General features: G+C 63.3%; 2 protein-coding genes across 4 annotated transcripts; one reads left to right on the forward strand and one right to left on the reverse strand.

Moving 5' to 3' along the window:
- Window positions 1–1,501: 1,501 nt before the first annotated feature.
- On the reverse strand, window positions 1,502–9,437 carry IGFBP4 (insulin like growth factor binding protein 4). The gene is made up of 4 exons (XM_085083659.1): window positions 8,996–9,437; window positions 2,979–3,133; window positions 2,728–2,862; window positions 1,502–2,436 (listed from the first exon to the last, which is right to left on the reverse strand). The coding sequence occupies exons 1-4, from the start codon at window positions 9,375–9,377 to the stop codon at window positions 2,308–2,310; spliced, it is 801 nt and encodes a 266-aa protein (XP_084939785.1). The 5' UTR covers window positions 9,378–9,437; the 3' UTR covers window positions 1,502–2,307.
- A 945-nt stretch (window positions 9,438–10,382) lies between these two features.
- On the forward strand, window positions 10,383–18,327 carry LOC146426615 (uncharacterized). Of its 3 annotated transcripts, none has more exons than XM_085083595.1 (23): window positions 10,383–11,907; window positions 12,129–12,268; window positions 12,612–12,680; window positions 12,857–12,919; window positions 13,003–13,068; window positions 13,314–13,529; window positions 13,715–14,080; window positions 14,278–14,397; window positions 14,474–14,527; window positions 14,708–14,734; window positions 15,038–15,139; window positions 15,316–15,360; window positions 15,532–15,612; window positions 15,716–15,757; window positions 15,887–15,914; window positions 16,120–16,178; window positions 16,259–16,393; window positions 16,522–16,584; window positions 16,682–16,750; window positions 16,935–17,003; window positions 17,162–17,356; window positions 17,584–17,696; window positions 17,847–18,327. In XM_085083595.1, the coding sequence occupies exons 1-23, from the start codon at window positions 11,373–11,375 to the stop codon at window positions 18,055–18,057; spliced, it is 2,868 nt and encodes a 955-aa protein (XP_084939721.1). In that variant the 5' UTR covers window positions 10,383–11,372; the 3' UTR covers window positions 18,058–18,327. The 3 variants fall into 3 exon arrangements, 1 of the variants encoding a protein (XP_084939721.1); XR_014856719.1 differs by having other exon boundaries at window positions 10,384–11,907; window positions 17,162–17,360; window positions 17,847–17,986; XR_014856720.1 differs by having other exon boundaries at window positions 10,385–11,907; window positions 13,718–14,080; window positions 17,162–17,360; window positions 17,847–17,986.
- Window positions 18,328–18,669: the final 342 nt, after the last annotated feature.

Below are 18,669 nucleotides of genomic sequence, written 5' to 3' on the forward strand. Positions count from 1 at the left end.
CAGGTGCCTCGGCTCGGCTCACCAAGGCCGGCGGCACTGCCTGGCTACGAGCCCGTGTCCCTGGAGCAGCCGGTGCCTGTCCCTGTCCGCCCCTGAACTTTGAAGCCGGTCCAGGGTCCCCTCCCCAGCCTGGCGCCGACGGTGACAATCCTTCCGGTGGCACCGGTGGAGACGCTGAGCTGGGAGTCACGAGGAGGCAAGAAATCGTTTGTTTCCCACCCCATCCCTGCTCAGTGAAGTTCTTCCAGAGGCTTTTGGGCACCTGGGGTTCCTGAATCCCAAACCCAACACAGGACCAGGAGACCAGGTCCTCAGGCATGTCTTCACACAGTGGGATTTCACAGCTCCCTCATTCCTGCTCTGCCACCCTCCTCTCCCATTATTTAAAACCATAAAATATAAAACACACTCGATAGAAACACATCAAATAACGGGAAATTAAATACAGTGATTACCTTTTTTGAGGATACAAAGGTTCAAGTGTACTGTAAAGGTCGGTGCTACATGGGAATCTGATGGGACAGGCTTGGCCCGGGAGGGACGGACAGGGACCCCTTGGGTGCCAGGGGACGCGCTGGGGTGGGGGACACTGGTACATGGTCGTGTGTAAATACAGCCCTAAACTACAGGAGAGACGCTACGAAACACTGGAGCCCTCAGAGCGGGACACAGAAAGTGCCATGGGGCACCAGCATTGCCAGGAACCCCCAAACCAGGAAAGGCCCTGCTGGATCTGCCCTGGTGTACACCGGGAGAGGCTGAGTAGCCGAGGCCACCAGGCTGGCACTGCCACTGCACCGTGTCCTGCTGTGGTGCTGCTGCAGGGGACTGGCACTCTGACTGGCCCCGGGAATCCCTTCCTTGGCACGGTGGCTCTGGGGGACTGGGGGGTGGCAGGGACAGGGATTCCCCTCCCCACCGAGGACTGTCCTGGTGAATTGACTCAGGTTAGAAGTTGTGTGTGAGCAGGGCCATGGGCAGCCAGGGCAGGCAGGGATCTGGCAGGGCACAGGGGCAGGCAGGGGATCAGGAGGGCAGAGGGTGTTTCACTAAAACTGAAACACTTCATTCCCGTCGGGGGACCTTGGACAGGACAAATCCACATGGAAAACCAAAACCTACCACTGCAGCCATGGAGCCAGAGGGTGGGTTGGGAGGGGATTGGGAAAGTCCCCTCTGTCTTTGGCACACTTTCCATGGCATATTTATGTGAAAAATTTCCAGCCCAACTTGAGAAAAAAAAGAGTAGCTACAAAACCAGTGACAATTTCTCAGCTGAGAACTTTGTGCTGGTGAAATCTGCACATCCCGTGACAGAGATATTCCATAATCCATCCCGGTTTTGTCACATTGGCCAAGAAGAGAAGACAGGAGTCATCACTGCAGTGCCCCAGTCCCTGGGGATGGAGAATCCCAGCCTCAAGGCCACACAGTCACCTTTTAGATCCCATCAACAACATTGTTTTAAATATTAAAAAATTTGGGGAAGAAAGAAAAAATGCAAACCAAAATAAGCTCTCTTCCCCCCGGGATGTGTTTCCTGGGCATCCCTCGTCCCTCCATCCTCCGCTTGGACTCAATGCATGTGAGGGCACTCTTGCCCCTCATCCCAGGATGGAGCAGGGGGAGACAGGATGGATGGGAGGCTCTGTCCCTGCACGGGGAGCAGGATGGGGCTGGGCCGTGGGGAGGAGGTCCCGGGCTGTGGGGCTGGGGGCTGCAGCAGCTAGGGGGAAGGTCTCTTATTGCTCTGTGCGGCCACACTGCGCTTCGCACACACACGCTCTGGGTGGGATGCAGGCAAGGGGGTCTCTCCAGGCCCCCCAGTCCCACTTGGGCAGCCTCTCACCTCCAGGGAGGGCAGGATGAGGCACTTCTGCTGCTGCCAATGCAGAGGTTTGGCGTGGAGGGCACTGCAGTGTGGATGCAATGCTGCCACCACACCCCCGAGGTGTCCGGGGCTGCCTGCGGGGTCAGGATGAAAACCAGGGGTACCATGGGGCAGCGGCAGCAGCGTCAAAGGTGCCTCCCACCCGCTCCACCCAGGCAGCCCAACCCCAGTCCTAGGGCAGCATCGTCCAAGCTGTGTCCGTGTGGGATGGAGGTGCTGCTGGCACATGCCAGGACCCCCGGCAGTGGCGGCTAGTGGTCATGGCGCAGGTCACGGTGCCGTGGGCAGCCCGTGGCACATCCCAGGGTCCCCCAGCACCGGGGCACTGCTCAGCAGTCACGTCCCCTCTCCTTCTCTCCTAGGCAACCCCGGCAGGGGTCCTGGCCCCGCATGGCGCGGGGCCACCACGGTCACGCTCACATGCTGTCCGCCAGCTGGTGACAGTCCAAGTCGCCCTTCAGCTCCAGGAAGCCCGGCAGCTTCACCCCCGTCTTGCGGTCCACGCACCAGCACTTGCCCCGCTGCCCATCCAGCGCTGGGTGACACTGTGGGGACAGGTTTGGTGAGGGACACCCAGTCTAGCCCCCACGGCCCCATTCCCATGGGCTGCTTGGCAATCAGGAGCTCTCGCATGGGCTTTGCCACCCCCATCCCACACCGGGGCTTTTGCAAAGAGCCCCCAGCACCCCAAGGGTGATTCCCACCAAAGCCAGGAGCCAGGCGGGCTCTACCATGCCTTGTCACTGTCCCCTCCATCCATGTCCCACTCCCAGCCTCACCCTGACTCTACAAAATGCCCCTCCCAGTGCTCTGTGATAGGTCAGAGCCCATCCTACCTGCTTGGGGTGGAAGTTGCCGTTGCGGTCGCAGTTGGGGATGGGGATGACGTACAGATCCTCGTGCGTGCGGGTCTGCGAGGCTGCCAGCTTCTCCAGCGCCCGGTGCAGCTCGCTCTGGCACGAGCCCTGTGCCTGGGGAAACGGGGGGCTGAGCTGGCTGCAGGGCTGGCACATGCCCCCAGCCCAGAGCCCCAGCACTCCGACCCTGCAGCACCCACCCTGCCCTCCCCAGCCCTCCTGGTGCTCACCATGGGCCGTGTGTCCTCGCGGTGGTGAGGGCTCCCGCTGCTACGCATCTTGTTGCCGTTATTGACTCTCTTCGCCTGCTGCTTCTGCAGGCACTTGCGGTCATGGATGCTGCAGGGGCTGAAGCTGTTGTTGGGGTGGTCGATCTCCTCCTTCTCTGCAGGGACACAGACCAAGGGGGCTCAGTGCCACAGGGCAGCTCTGGGGATGGCAGAGCCCCCACGGTGCTCCCGTCTGCACAGTGCCACTTGTACCCCCAGGAACAATGTGCAGTGATTTCTGACAGGCTCCATATCACCTTCTCCACTCTCCACAGGTGTCACTCCCAGCCCGAGGAACCCTCCCGCCCCTTCCACTGCACTGGGCTGAGCTCCCTGCAGCACTGGGAAGGACTCCTGGGAGTTTTTCCTACTCATTAGCCACCACTAACAACTTGTTGCCTTGTGTCTGTTATTTTAGGGTCACAAACGCACACTTCAAGTGCTGGGCAGTGGCTCCAATGTGCTGGGTCTGGCTGTGCCCCTGCCAGCCACGCATGACCAGGCACCAGGTGCTCATGCAGAGCACTGGAGCTACGGGCCTGGAAGCTGACCCTGCGGCACACAGACAAGGAGCCCCAGGAAGGCCCCGGTGTCCCCCAAAATCTGCCTCTGATGAGCTGCAGTGGCAGTGGGGGCACCAGGGCGGTGCTGAGCCCCTGCCAGGCCGGGGCGGCACCGGGCGCCGCGGCCGGGAGTGGAGCCGTGCTCTGCTGCGGGGCACGGCCCCCGCCAAGACATGAAAGAAGAAATTCCTGGAATAAGAAAGTTAATCTCCCGCGGGGCCGATCCCAAAAGGCGGCGCTTGGCATCCCCGCCTGCGCCAGGAGCGCAGCCAAGCTGCCGGCCCAGATGTTGGCAGCTGGACAGAGCGTCATGAGACGAGTGCTCGGCGTGACTTTGGCTTTTAAAAAGCTGCCGGTTCCTCTGGTTTGAGGCCCGTGAAGACTCTGTGGAGGGGAGACACCCCAGGAATCAGGGTTCCTCCTGTGCTCAGAGCTGTGTCAGGCACAGCCCAAGCAGTGTTTTGCCCCCCAATCCACCTGGGCTGTACAGGGAAGTGGCTGAGGTTATTCTGGAGCTGGGATTAAATGAATCAATATTGCAGCTGGCAGCAGGGAAAACCTTCCCAGACTAGGCAGGGGGTGGTCACTGTCGGGGGTCACACGCAGGGGGTCGCAGCACCGGGACAGAGGCTACTGGGTGACACCTGGCACTGGCCCTTCCCACAGACATGCAGAGGTGTCGGAGCTGCAGCTTCCTGCTCACCCTACCCCACGGCATCCTGGCCCTGGTCTCCTCCCATGGGCACCTCTTGCCACGATCCCTGCAGTGTAGGGCTCCTGGCCCAGCTCCTGGGGGCCTGGTTAAAGTCCACAGCAAAGCTCCAATCAAAGCCCACTCCCTCGTGGGTGTTATTTGCTTTTTGCTTAATCTGTCCATTTTTTCCAGGAAATGGCTCATGCCCTTGAAATTTGAAACACAAACCCTAAGTCTCCAGGACCCTGCGCAGAGCGGTGCCAGCGCCAGCCCCGGCGGCACCAACCATGAGGCAGTGGCGCAATGCGGGCGCTGGTGGCAGAGCCCCACCGGAGGCTTGAGGGTCTGGAAGGGATGCTCCTTCCCTCCCCTGCGCTTCCAGACGCACACAGGAAGAGCTGGGCAGATTTGGCACAGGTGGGGACCACCATGCCAAAGTTCCGGCACCTCCGAGCGCTGCTCCCACGCCGTGGAAAGGCAGGAGCGGGAGGTACCGGCGCTGCCCCAGCAGGGGAAGCCCTCGCCGATCGCCGGCACAGCCAAGCCCCCCTCCTCCCCCCGCCAGCCGCCTCCAGAGCATCAAATCTCCCGGCTTAAATAAAACCAGATGCCAATAACATTTTCATAAGGTCACATGAAACGCCGGTGCCTCCGGGCAGCGAGGCGGCTCCTGACAGCGCTCAGGAGCCGCGGACCCCCGGCTCTCACGGCAGCTCCAGCATCCCTCCCTGCCACGCCGATCGCTGTCGTCCTTGAGGCTACTGTCCCCCTGCTAAGTGACACACAGCAGCTCAAGGAACCTCTCGCCTCTCCCTGGCAATCCGGCTGGACCAGAAAACTCCTCACCCTCAGCACAAAGACATGGGAAAAGCAACGTGTGTGGAGCCCCGTCTTGCCACTCCCCACACTGCCCTGATGACAACTAATTTGTCACCTATGCATGGGGACCACCACCCTGGAGGGATGGAGAGCAGGGGGGTCTCGATTTGACCAAGGGAAGCCCCTTTGCTCAGTTTGGGATGGAAGTGGGTGCCAAGGGGATGGGATGGGGTGCTGCCCTCGCCGGACACATAAAACAGCCTCCTGTCCCAGGAGGAGGAGGATTCCTGCCCGGCCTGTGGACAGGGGACACAAACGAGTCATTCAGCATCGCCTTCAATTAACGGGAGCTGCAAATGAGGTTGGTCACGTGCCGAACTTGTGATTCACAGCGCTGAGCCCGAGGGAGCAGTGAAGGGCTCCGGCTCCACCGCGCGGATCCCGTGGGAGCAGAGCTTGGGGCAGCCAGCAAAGCCCTGGCACCTCGTGTGTGTGTCCGTGGGGAGAGACAAGTGCCACTGATCCCCACAGCTCCGGTCCTGCTCCCCACTGTGCCACCAGCACGAAGGACCTCACATGCCTCAAAGGCCAGAAGGGATATCCACGTGTCCGTGGCCAACATGGCACGAGCCACAGTGAGCCTCAGCACCTTCCATGTCCTTGTCCAGCACCCCCAGTGTCACCTGTGGGTGGGCCTGGCAGGGCCATGGCAGTGCTGGTTCTTGGCTTCCTGGGCTCTCAACTTGGCAGGCAGCAGTGCTGGGAGGGCCATGCTGGTTCTGCCAAGTGCTGGCCCTAGCAGAATGTGGGGAGCCAGGGATGGGGGTGACAGGGGCACAGGCACGAGGCACCTACTGCCCCTTGGCCTGGGATGCCAGCTGGGAGCCTGGCCCATCTCCATCCTGCAGGGACACACTGCTGTCCTCAAACACGGCTGAGCACCTCCCACCTCAGTGTCCAACGTGCCTGAGGGAGCAGAGGTCAGGATCCAGGAGAGGGAGTGAGGGATGCAGATGCAGGTGATTTCCCAGAGGGACCAGAACCTTGCCAGGAGCAGCACCCAGCCCTGAGAAGCCCAAGCATGGATGAATCCCCATCCCAGGGGACAGATGGAACATGGCTGAGCCTTCCCTGGCTGAACCCAACCTGTCCTCCCTGCCTGTGCACTGTCCAGCCATGGTTCAGCCCCTGCCATCCCTCCCAGTCACTGCACACAGAAAGGAAACAGGATCTGTCCCTGCTTACAGAGACCACACGGGATGAACGCAGCTCCCATGGGTCAGGTTTTCCCAGACATAATCATTTACCCAGCACTAAATCACTCATCATGTGTGCTGGGGAATATGTCCTCACCTCCTCCTGGCTGCCACACACGGGCTCAGCCACCACCACCCGCCGGCTGTGCCGGAAAGCCACGGCTGGGACCTTCTGGAGCCAGCCCCCGCACAGGGCTCTGGCTGAGGAGTGGGAGCCCAAAGCCAGCCCTGAGCTGGCAGGGCCAGGAGCAGGAGGTAGGGACAGGATCCAGCACAAGGTGCCCAGACCCGCGGCCACGGAAGAAGGTCTCGAGTCAGGCAAGCAGCTACCACTCCCTCACTTCCTAAGAGTCACGTCCAGTGGGTGCCACAGGTCCCGGGTAAGCAGAGAGGATGAGCTCCACCTTCCTCGCGATGGAGCCGGGAGCCATGTCCAACCGTTCAGAAAGCCCAGCCTCAGCCCAGCCCCCTGATCCTAGCCTCTTCCCTGGAATGCGGAGCCCCCCGGACAGAGCCCCCAGACAAAGTGTTTACTGTACGAGCTGCGCGTTAACCGCTTCCCAGCCGCAGGCACCCGCTCGGCCCTGGGGCTGCGGGCACAGCCGGGGGCACCTGCTCCGTCTGCCCCCGCCCCTGAACAGGCATTTAATTCCCTTTTGCTGACCCAGAGGGGACACATCAGAGGCACTGACCATGCCACGGTGCCCTCGTTGTGCCAGGCAGGGCTGTGTAGGAGCAAGGGAACCTGCAGCCCCCAGCCCCACACTCCCACTGGCTCCGGGCTGTGGAACAGGTCAGGGACCCGCAGGGGGATGTACCTCTGGGACTGAACCGAGAAATTTGCTGTGGGTGTCCTGCCCACATCCTGACGGGCTGTCCTGGACACAGGGGCTCTCACTGCCCTCTTGCCCATCCTGCTACCTGTGACGCCGCTGGCCAGCACAGTGCCCGGCGGGCGACCCTGCTCCCATAGCCACCCACCCGTCCCCAGCCAAGCCAAAACACCGCGGGAAGGAAGGGAAAAAATGCAAGTCTGTTTCCTAAAGGCTCTGGGAAAAAATGTTGCATTACACGGGGCACGGCCAAAACCAACAGGGCTTGGCAGCACGGCTCAGCCCCGGGCCAGGGAGCCCAGACAGCTCCTGCAGGATGTGGGATGAGGACAGACAGGCAGGACAGGGGGGCTACAAGCACTCCCAGCCAGCTCCTGTCCCTGCAGGGGGGTGGTTGGAGGGGCTTATCCACGAACGGCACTCATCACAGAGGGGACACCAGCGGAGCTGCCATCGATGACACACAAGGAGGGAATGGAACTGGGATCCGGCCCCCTGGATGGGCAGGGACAGACACTGCTCCAGTCCCTTCTACCCCTCAGGGAGCTCCAAGCAACCCCACGTGGGGACCCAGGGCCAGGCCAGACCAGCTTGTGTATTGTCCCGTGCTGGGATGCTACTCCCCAGCTTCAAGGCACATGGTCCTGGTCACAGCCTGCAGGATGGGAAAGGGGGAGCACAGTGTCCAGACCCATCAATGGACCAGGTCCTACACTCATCCCCTAGGAGCAGCTTTGTTCCCATGGTGTGATCTGCATAGCTCTGGGGTGGGCTCCTGATGCCAGCTCTGCTCCCAGCCCCCAGACCCTGCCCGAGCACCAGGGGGGTGGCAGGGGGCCATGATCACCACCTGCAAGAGAGACAGTGCCTGCCTGCACCCCGCTGCCCTGTCCAGCACGGACAGATACAGCGCCAGCACAGCACCCAGCCGGACCTGCCTGGAGGGAAGCAGGTGCCCCGTGGCCTCTTTCCTGTTTCCTTCTGTCAGTGCAGCCAAATCTGCCGGCAGCATCCCAGGGAAGGGGCAGCCCAGGGGTCACTGCAATGGGAGCTTCTCTGGCAGCTCGGATGTGTCCCCGAGGACTGCAGGTGCTCGCGGGACACTGGGCTGTCCCATGGTCCAGGGACACATTGCAGCCAGGGCACAGCAGGTGACATGTTCTCCCTGAAGGTTTGCCTCGCCAGCACATGCGGTGCTTTGACACTGCTGTGTCCACAGCGGGTGAGGATGGCACAAACATGAGCCATTTGTGCCAGGTGTCCTGCAGCCCACCTCTGCTGCCTCCCTGAAACGTGCTCCCTGGATTCCCATTCTGCCTCTAAGAGTCATGGAATGGTTTGGGCTGGAAAGGACCCTAAAGACCACCCAGTTCCAGCCTCCTCCCATGGGCAGGGACATCTTCCTTCAGACAAGGTTGCTCCCATCCCACCTGGCCATGAACCCTTCCATGGATGGGGCATCCAGAAATATTCTGGGCAACCTGTGTCAGAGCCTCACCACCTTTATGGGGAGGAATTTTCTCCTAACATCTAATCCAAATTTTCCCTTTTTTGTTTAAAATCCTTCCCCTTGCCCTGTAACAATCTTTCCGTGTAAAAGTCACTCTTCATAATTTTTATAAGCTCCCTCTAAGTACAGGAAGGTCCGTGATGAGTCCAATCCTGCGGCCCCAGCTCTTGCCGAGAGAGCAGGGAGTGGGTCGGTGCCAACAGGGGTTGTGCCACTGCCCCTGTCAGGGACAAGAACCCCTAGGCACCCACCCAGGGTACCCACCCTGGGCACCCACCCTCTGCCGCCCCTCCGCCGCCTCACCTGGGGGCTGGAGGCTCTCCTGGATGGCCTCGACTTCGGCCAGGTCTGTGCAGATGCCCTGGCCGTGCATGAGGGTGCGGAGGGGCCGGGGCTCGCCGCGGGGTGGGTAGCAGCGCAGCCCCGCACCGCAGCGCGCGGTGTAGACGCCGCAGGCGGTGCCGCGGGGCAGCGCGCAGGTCGCGCAGCACCCGCAGCCCGGCTCCCGCACCAGCTCCGCGCAGCCCTGCGGAGCCTTGCACCGCGCCAGCCGCTCCTCCGAGCACGGCGGGCATTGGATCGCCTCCTCGCCGCTGCCCGGCCGCGCCGCCGCCGCCAGCAGCGCCAGCACCACCGGCAGCACCGGCAGCCCCGGCAGCCCCGGCAGCCCCGGCCCCGGGCGCATGGCGGCCCCGCTCCGGCCCCGCTCCGCGGCGCTCGGCTGGCGGCGGGCGCGGGGCGGCGGCGGCGGCTTTATGCGGCTTTATGCGGCCCCTGGCCACACCTCCCGCCGCCGCCACCGGGGCCACCGGCGGGGCCGCCCCCGTCGCCACCGGGAACCCACCGGGCAGCGACGCTCCCCCCGGCGGCGGCCACACCGGCACCGGCACCGGCGGTGGCTTCAGCAGCGGGGCCACTGGCGGGGCAGCCCCGGCGCCAGGCAGCGCGGAGAGCCGGCCGGGAGCCCTCCGGCCCCGCGCCACCCACCCGAATTAGCCACCACCTCGCCCCCTACTCAGTCCCGAGAGCAACCGGGATGAACGGGGTCACACACACCGTGCGGGGCTGCAGCGCGGGGGATGCGGCCAAGACCCCCGGGGTGGGCTCCGGGCTCCGGGCGTGGGGGGCCCCGGCGGGAGGCAAAGCGCTGCTGGCAACGGATCATCCCGTGCGTCTCGGCCCCGGTCTGTCCGGGACGGCCCAGGGCGGCCGGCTCCCCGAGCCCACCTGCCCCGCGTCCCGCACCCGCGGCCTCCCGCGCCCCCCGCCCCGCACAGCCCGGGATAGGTTGAAGGCTGCCGGCACCTAGCGGCTACTCGGGAAAAGCGGGAGCGGGCGGAAGCCCCGGCATCCCCCTGGGGCCCTGGCCCCGCCACTCCCCGCAGCACCGGGCGGGAGCGGCACAGCGGGAGCGCGGGAGCCGGGGAGACGGCAGGGAGCAGCCACTGTGCCCGGGGAGACAGTCCCCGAGCATCAGCCTGGGCTGGTGACCCCCGAGCTGTGCCTTGGGGCATCTCAGCCAACAGCACGCTTGGGGCAGCTGGTGGGACCTGTCTGGATGTGGCAAGGGGGTCGTGGGCACTGCAGGGGGGTCTTGGGCACAGCACGGCTGTCTTGGACATGGTGGGGGGGTCCCTGGTGGGGGGGTCAGTGTAGTGGGTGGGACAAGAGGAGCAGAGGCTGCATGTAACACAGGGCCTGAGCTGAGAACCCCGAACTCATCTCATGGGTGAGTCAATCCAGTGATTAAACTGGTACTTTGAGGCTCGAGTGACAGCACTGGTGGCATTGCCACGAAGGCTCTCAAGGCCATCTTCTCTCTCCTGTGCAGGAGAGTTGGGCAGCACCAAGTGCAGGCAAGACAGGGGCACACAGGGTCTGTGTCCCCAACACTCCCTAGCCTCAGGCCCCACAAGGCATTGTCAAAGAGCACTGCTCTAAGTCCCTATCCTGCCAGGCACTGCTGTGCAGTGGCCATGACTCAGGGCAGAGGCACCAGCCTTGACTCAGTGTCCCAGCAGAGACCAAACCCAAACAGGTGCCCAGTCCCACGCAGGCTGTGGCACCTTATCAGGCCTTGGCAGTGCTGTGTGCCCGCAGGGGAGACTGTTGTGTCTGAGGGCAGAGGCAGTGAAGCACTGCCAGCAGCCCACAGTGGGACACAGAGGGGACAGGGACAGTGTCCCCCCACCTCTGCCCAGGCACTGCTCCTCCAGATCCCTGTCCCAGCACCATCCTGTGAAATGGAGTGGGGCTGGGCTGGTGCCCTCCACAGCCGTGTTGCCCCCACCCCAACCACAGCCCTACAGCCGTGTTGGTGTTCAGTGTAGCACAGGTCCTTGCCTGTGATGGGACAGCCCCATGCCTCCAGTCCATGATGGGGAGCTCTTTGGGGTTCCCAAGGCTGTCAAGGCCTAAACTAGCTGCTGCTTCTCAGCCACTCACCCCAGCAGGGTCTGGAGCTTCCCCAGCTCTGTTTGCAGGTCAGTAGGAGGCAGGAGCAGAAGCGGGGCTGGGGGCCAAAGAGGGCTGGAGCCCCCCCAGCCGAAAGTGACTTTGATGGAACCAGCGAGACCCCAGGCCCTTTGCACGTACTTTGGGACACAGTGCCTGCAGAGGTGCTGCAGGACTCCAACACCTCCCATCTCCAAACATCAGCAGCAGGGAAGACCTGCAGCCAATGTTCCCTGCTCTCAGCCAGCACCTTCCTTCACTGCATTTACTCCCCACTTCCAGGCAGCCTCTCCTCCCCAGCCCTCCCTCGCATCTATTCTGGCATCTCCTCCGGGCCCTGGCTCCTTTCCCGTGGTTCCCATTGCCTTCCTTTCCCTTGGCTGGCAGGGCAGACAGTGACCTGGCTGCGTGGGTGCTCAGCACCCGCCGGATGCGGTCCGTAGGGTGCGGGTGTGGATGCCGGGGCGGGCAAGGGGCGTGTCAGGGGCTGCCGATAACAGCGGGCGCTGTGCCGGGGCCGCGGGACCAGACGGCGCAGGCGAGCGGGATGAGCCAAGGACCCCCATCCTGGGCAGCCGGGCCCCGAGGCAGCGGAATGGGGTCCAGCAGTCCCCAGTGCCTCCTCTGCACCCTCTGCATCCTCTTGGTGCTGGCCGGGTGCCTGCAGCCTTCCATGGCCCAGTGGTTTTCCCTGGGCTCAGAGGACACCACTCCGGATCCGGGCACCAGCCCCATGGCCCCCACCCTGGATGGGGAGGAAGGTAGGCATGGCAGGATGGGGATATGGCTTCCCCAGCACCCCAAATTCCTGCACTTCAGTATGGAGGGGGCACATGGAGGGTGAGGTGTGGGGTGTCAGGGTCTAGGGCTGCTGGTGGCACCACTGTGGCCATGGCAAGTGCTGGGAACTGGGAGTGCTGTGCCACCCCGGTCCCCCTCCAGCCCTGCCACCTCCCATCCCAGCATTCCTTTGCTCCTGCAGACACAGACTCCATCCTGGAACCCAAGGAGAAGCTGCTGCTGAGCAAACCCCCTCTGGCAACAGCCTCCAGACGCCGGGACCAACCGTCCAGGGGGGCAGCAAAGGGGTCAGGCCATGCCCCGCTGCGCACCCGAAGCCAGGTGCATTTCCTTGGGCAGTGTCTCCCCTCTGGCCCCTCCAGCCCTCCCAAAACTTCCAGCCGCTGCCAGGCTCCTGGCTATGTCCTTCCCCTTATCCATGCCCTGCTTGCACACACCAACCTGGGCACCGTGCTCCCGACCCGATCACCACTCAAGCTCCCTCTGCCCCCTTGAAAAGGAGTCACAGCAGCTCCCGGTGTCCCTTGCATGGTGCAGCCCCACAGCAGCGCTAGGGCTGGGCCCTCACACTGGGCTGAGGGCAACCACGACTGCGGGAGGGTCTCACCTCCCACCCGGAATCCCCCCGAGCGCTGCACTGAGCACTCCCTGTCTGTCCCAGCAGCACCGACCCACGGCTGCCCCGGAGATCTTTGAGGGAAGCGCAGTGGAAGAGGAGTTCCTGCAGATCCAGGTGGTGGAGGGGTCCTGATCCCCAGGGGAATGTGAGAGCCAGCTTGGGATGGACACCCGGGCTAGGGGCTCCGGGAGACAGCGGCTGGCAGGGCGGGACAGGATCGGGACGGTGGGAGTGGGGAATAGGGATGGTCTCAGGGGTCTCGCACTCAGCTCCTCCTCTCCTCCACACAGACGACGGCGAAGGGGCTGCCCCGGCGGGTGCCCACGGCCCCGAAGACGGACCTTGCCCTCCAGGTGAGAGGTGGGCATGGGGTATCCGTGTCAGACCCGTCACTCGGGGCTGCGATCCCGCGGCTCATGGCTCTCTCCCTCTCCAGGTGCACAACGTCTCCGGCTGTGTCTGCCCCGTGCGCCCCGGCCCTCCCGGCCCTCCAGGCCCAAAGGTGGGGTGGTCCTCCCTGAGGAGGGGCAGGGGGCTGTGGGGACCCACAGGGACACACTGTGTGAAATCCTGATGAACTTTTGCCTGTGCAAAACCCTTTTTGCTCAGGATTTGGACTCTAACTTTGGGGTCTGGGTTGGGGAGTGACTCAGGTTGCCCCGGGGAGGGGATCAGCAGGTGCCCGTGGTGGGCTGGATCGGAGAAAAGTGCCAGGAGGTGGAGCTAGGCTCTGAATTTCCCCGACAGGGAGAGAGAGGTGACCGAGGGTACCCGGGAGAGAGAGGCCAGCCTGGATTGTTAGGGGAGAGAGGGAAGTCCGGCAGCCCAGGACAGCCAGGTCACCAGGGTCCCCGGGGCCCCCCGGGTCCTCCAGGACCACCAGGGCCCCCGGGACCCCCGGGTGCCTGGAAAGCCCGGAGCCCACCCGTGCCTGCTGCACTCCCTGAGAGATCAGAGAACGAGGTGAGCACCGGAGCAGGGACGAGGGCAGGTGACGTCGGTGCTGGCTGCGGTGCCCATCCCCGGCAGGACGGGCAGGGATGGGAAGAAATGGGATGCGTGACTGTGCGGGTGGGCAGGGGGACCAGGGGATGGAACATGGAAATTCATTGACTCTGCTCTCTCTTGTCTCCCTCCAATCGGACAAGAAGCCGGGAGTCTCCAATCCTGTGGGGAACCCAGGACCACCAGGGCCCCCTGGGCTGCCCGGCATGCCCGGACCCCCAGGTTACCCAGGCCACGATGGCCCCCAGGGTGCCCCTGGGCGGGAGGGAAAGCCAGGACCCCCAGGCCCTCCAGGGCCTGTGGGGCCACCTGGTTTCCCTGGGACTGAAGGACTTCCAGGGTCTCCAGGCTCAGCTGGTCCAGATGGACCCCCAGGGGCACCAGGACTCCCAGGGCCTCAGGGCCCCCCTGGGGTGCCTGGGCACGAAGGACCCCCTGGCCCACCAGGATCTGCATCACTCCCTGGCAAACCAGGGCTCCGAGGGGAGCCAGGATTCCCAGGACCAAAGGTAAGGGTATCCCAGCCCAACATGTCCATGGCCCTGGGGTACCTGGGCTCACCTGCCCCTCACCCTGCCCTGAGGAGAGCAGCTGCCATTACCAAGCCCTCAGAGGGCTCCAGGGCTGCTCCAATCCTGCCACCGTGGGCCCAGGGGAACATGGAGGCTCAGCCCCACACTCACTACCCTGTGCCATATGCCCCCAGGGCGAGAAGGGCGAGTATGGACTGCCAGGCATGCCAGGGAGCCCGGGCCGGACTGGAGAGCCAGGGTCCCCGGGCATGCCCGGTCCCATGGGGCCACCAGGACCACCAGGGGACAACAGGGTGAGTAATGGGTCCATGGATGTGGATGCTAGGGAGGGGACACCCCAGTGTCACCCCACACATCCTCTCTTTGCAGTGCGACTCACGCCATGCTGGGTACCACGGATCAGCTGGGCTGCCAGGCCCCAAGGTGAGCCAGGCAGTGGCACCAGGGGTGGGGGTCCTGGAGTGGGGGCATGGGCACAGCGCTGGCCAAACATCTCCTAGGCTAGTATTACCCTCACTGTGAGGCACAACACTGCCTGGGTGGCTGGTGGAGTTGGGGACACCCAGAGCCAAGCACTGACAGGACCTCTCACTTCCCTTCTAGGGAGAAAAGGGCGACCCTGGAGAGCCGGTTTGTAGCCACAAGCAGCAGCATGGGGGAAGCTGGCTGGGGGTCCCATTTCCACACCTGAGTGTGCACCCCTGAGCCCCCTGTGCTGCCTCTGCTCCCCCAATGCCCTTCACCTCACCCCAGGGCACAGGGCACAGGGTGGGGCTGAGGGACACCAACCCCTGCGGCACATGCAGAGGCACAGGTGTACACATGTGCACACCTGTACCAGCACACAGTGCACCCATAAACATCCCCAGTGTTCCCCCCATCCCCAGCACCCACCACAGGCTCTAATTCTGCCTCTCTCTGCGACTCACCCAGGGGTGCTGCTACGGGGAACACGGGTGCAAACCAGGCCACCTCCCCTTCCCCAGCACTGGCAGCCAGCCCGGCTCCTGGGGGTCCATCAGCAGGTACCAGATGGTGAGTGCCTAGGGTAAGGGGTACCCAGAGACCCCAGCCCAGCCTTGGGGACATCATTCACCCCACTGGCAACCCCACAGGAACCAAAGCCCCAGGTGGGGTGGAGGAAGGAGTGGGGGAGAATGGAGGATGGAGATGGAGGATGGAGATCAGTCTCAATCCCTCTTCCTTTTCAGGACAGCAAAGAGGAGCCAGAGCTTTACGGAGCAATCATCCCCCATGTGAGAGTCCCTGCCTGGCCGGTGTCTGCACTGCCCCAGCCAGGGACATTCAGCCCTGGGAGGGGACAGGAGTGGGAAGCACGGGGGATAGCAATTGGGTGTCTTATAGCTGCCCCCACAAAAGGCAGCACCAAAATAGCCCAGTCCAATCTCCACACTGCTCTACTGCAGGGTCTTCGAGGTCCCCCTGGGAACCCTGGTCCCCCCGGGCCCCCTGGACCCCCTGGCCCACCAGGTCTCCTCTACCTCAATGTAAGGCCCAGGGCGGGTGTGCACACACCTATACCAGAGCACACACAGGTGTGAGTGTGCACAGCACCAGGGCACTCCCAAACCTGCCTGTCTTTCATTCTAGAGGATGCACCCTGTCCGTGCCCAGCCACCCTGCAAGCAGCCGGTAAGCCACAGCCTCGCTGGCCCCAACAGTGTCCCTGTCCCATCCCTCTGCACCAGGAAGGGGACAGGGAATGTCCCTGTCCCTCTCCCTGTGCCCAGCAGCAGCAACAAGTCCTGTTTGCCTTCACAGGCACCCACAGACCGCAGCTGGCCGTCAGGTGAGGGCATTTTCCAACATTTTGGGGGCTCCAGCCTCCTTGGAAATACCCTTCCTGAAGTCACTCCCTTTGGCTCCGGGGCCGTGTCAGCACGGGTTCCTGTCACCACTGCTGGCTCTCCCACCCATTCCCACTGCATGGGGCCAGCTCTCATGGGAGCATTCTGGCCCTATGCTGGAACACTTGTGACCCCCTCCATCTCCAGGTTCTCCAGATGCCAACGTCCCTCAGGCAGAGCCATCGGACTCCCGCACTGATCTCCGGGTGAGTCCTGGCTGCGGCCCTGGGGGAGTCCCCCCAGCTGGTACCCCACAGCAGGACCCTCACCCTCTGCATTTCCCCAGCGCCAGACGTGGGTCTTCAAGTCCAAGGAGCTGATGGTGAAGGCGAGCAGTGCTGTGCCCGAGGGGAGCCTGGTCTATGTGCGGGAAGGGAGCAACGCCTTCCTTCGGACCCCCACTGGCTGGAGCCGCCTCCTGGTACCCTGTGGGGCCCCTTCCAGGGCTGGGGGGACAGGATACAGGGCTGGGCTTGGCACTGGGGCAGCAGATCCCCAGGAAGGAGCAGGTTCCCCCTAACCTGTCCATCTGCTCATGTCATTGAGCAGCTGGAGGATCCAAAGTCGTTCTTGGCTGGTGATGACCCTTCTGCCTCTACCCCACAGTACCAGGTGAGGGGTGCAGGAGTTGCAGGGTCCACTCATGTCCCTGCAAGGGGACAGACCTCACAGGACTATCCTCTCCCTCTTCTTCCACCTCTCCATGCAGGAGGCAAAGAGGGTGCAGGCGAGAGGTCCCAACATGCTGTCACCCATGCAGTCTCCAACAGACTCACTGGTGAGCCCTGCTGAGGGTCCGGCCTTGCTGGGAGGGATGTGCCATAGGGATGGGCTAAATGTCAGCAGGACAGTGCTGGCTTGGCATGACCAGAGCCTGGGGTCACGTTGGTCTGGGGAGAGTGCTCCCCACCCATGGCACAGGGATGGGTGTCCCCAGACTGATCTGAGCTGTGTTTTTCCAGGTCCAGAAGGAGGAGGAACAAGGGCTGCCCCAGAGTCTGCCAACCACCATCGCCCCACGGATCCCATCTGTAAGAAGTGCCTGGCCCCAGGGTGGGGATGAGTGGCCCAGTCATGGGAGAGGGAGGAGAGATGCCTGGGAGACCCCAATCCTGACCAGCACTTCCAGGGGCTCACACCCTCTTGGAAGTGGGGAGCAGAGACCTCAATTCCTCCCTGCCATCCCCAGCTCCGCCTGGCTGCCCTCAACGTGCCCCTCTCCGGTGACATGAGCGGGCTCCGGGGTGCTGACCTGCAGTGCTACCGGCAGTCTCAGGAGGCTGGGCTCTACGGCACCTTCCGGGCCTTCCTGTCAGCCCCCACACAGCACCTGGTGTCCATCGTCAAGCGGACAGACAGGACTCTCCCCATTGTCAACCTGAAGGCAAGTACCCCATCCCCGGGGGGGCTGTGGGTGGCAAAGCCCCATGGCCCCCTTGAGCGGCAGTGGGTGGGGGTCTCCCACCCAGTCCTGCTCTGGGGCTGCTGCATCCCAGCCATACTTAGGGCTTTTGGGGAGCTGACAGAGCTGAGAGGACATTATTGCCCACACATGGTGGGGACAAGGGCATCCCCCAGACCCTGGCTCAGCACCGTGGCTCATGCCCACAGGGGCAGCTGCTGGCCAAGTCCTGGAGCTCCCTCTTTGAGGGTCAGTCTGGTGCCACCCTGCGGGGTCCCATCTACTCTTTCAATGGGCGCAACGTCCTGACAGATCCCCTCTGGTGAGTCTGGACATGGGGGTCCTCAACAGATACCCCTGCATGGGAGCTTGTGGGGTCTGTGGCAGGTCCCTCCCTGCTGAAGTGCAGGAGCAAAGAGCTGGGGATGCCCCAGCGTGCCCCCAGCCCCTCTCACCCTGTCCTCACCCACAGGCCCCACCGGCTGGCCTGGCACGGCTCCACACCACGGGGTGGCCATGCCCGCCGGTGGGATTGCCAGGGCTGGCGTGGCTCCAGCACGGCCGAGGGCATGGCCACTGCCCTGGGTGAGGGCCGGCTGCTGGCTGGGCACCGGCACAACTGCTCCACACCGCTGGCTGTGCTCTGCGTCGAGGTGGCCTTTCCCTACCGGCACATGTGGTGACAATGGTGACACCCAGCCACACTCTCCAGGCATTCCCCCAGTTCTGTGCGGCTGGGGAATGTCCCTGGGGGCACCATGGACAGTGCTGGAGCTGTGCCTGAACACTGAGGGGACACCAGGTCCACCGCCAGGCTGTGCCATGCCCATCCCCAGCTGTGCCATCGCACAGATCCCTGTGCCATGGGGCAATGCCAGGCTGTGCCCACAGCCTCCCAACCGCCATTGGAGCCAACGTGATCACCACCCAGAAATAAAGACACAAAGATTGGATTTTATGACATTCTTTGTTCATGGGGGACATGGCTGGCTGCAGCAAGAGGTCAGGTGGGCACACTGGGACCACCTGGGAATGGGAACAGAAGCTGGAGCGGCTAGGAGTGGGCTCCAGTCCCCTTGGGATTGGCAAAAACTGGGAGAGACCCTGGCACAGATCTCCATGTCAGTGAGGTCAGCTGCGTCCCCAGAAGCTAACTAGTATGTCTCAGTATATCCCAGTGGGTTCCCAGGGCTTGCTCAGTGTATTCCTGTGGGTTCCTGAGGCCTTCCCAGTGTATCCCAGGGATTCCCAGTGTATCCCAGTAGGTCTCCAGGGTTTGTCCAGTGTATCCCAGT

The sequence above is a fragment of the Lichenostomus cassidix genome, chromosome 27 (assembly GCF_008360975.1).
Source record: "Lichenostomus cassidix isolate B80296 chromosome 27, HeHo_3.0, whole genome shotgun sequence".
Taxonomy (NCBI): Eukaryota; Metazoa; Chordata; class Aves; order Passeriformes; family Meliphagidae; genus Lichenostomus; species Lichenostomus cassidix.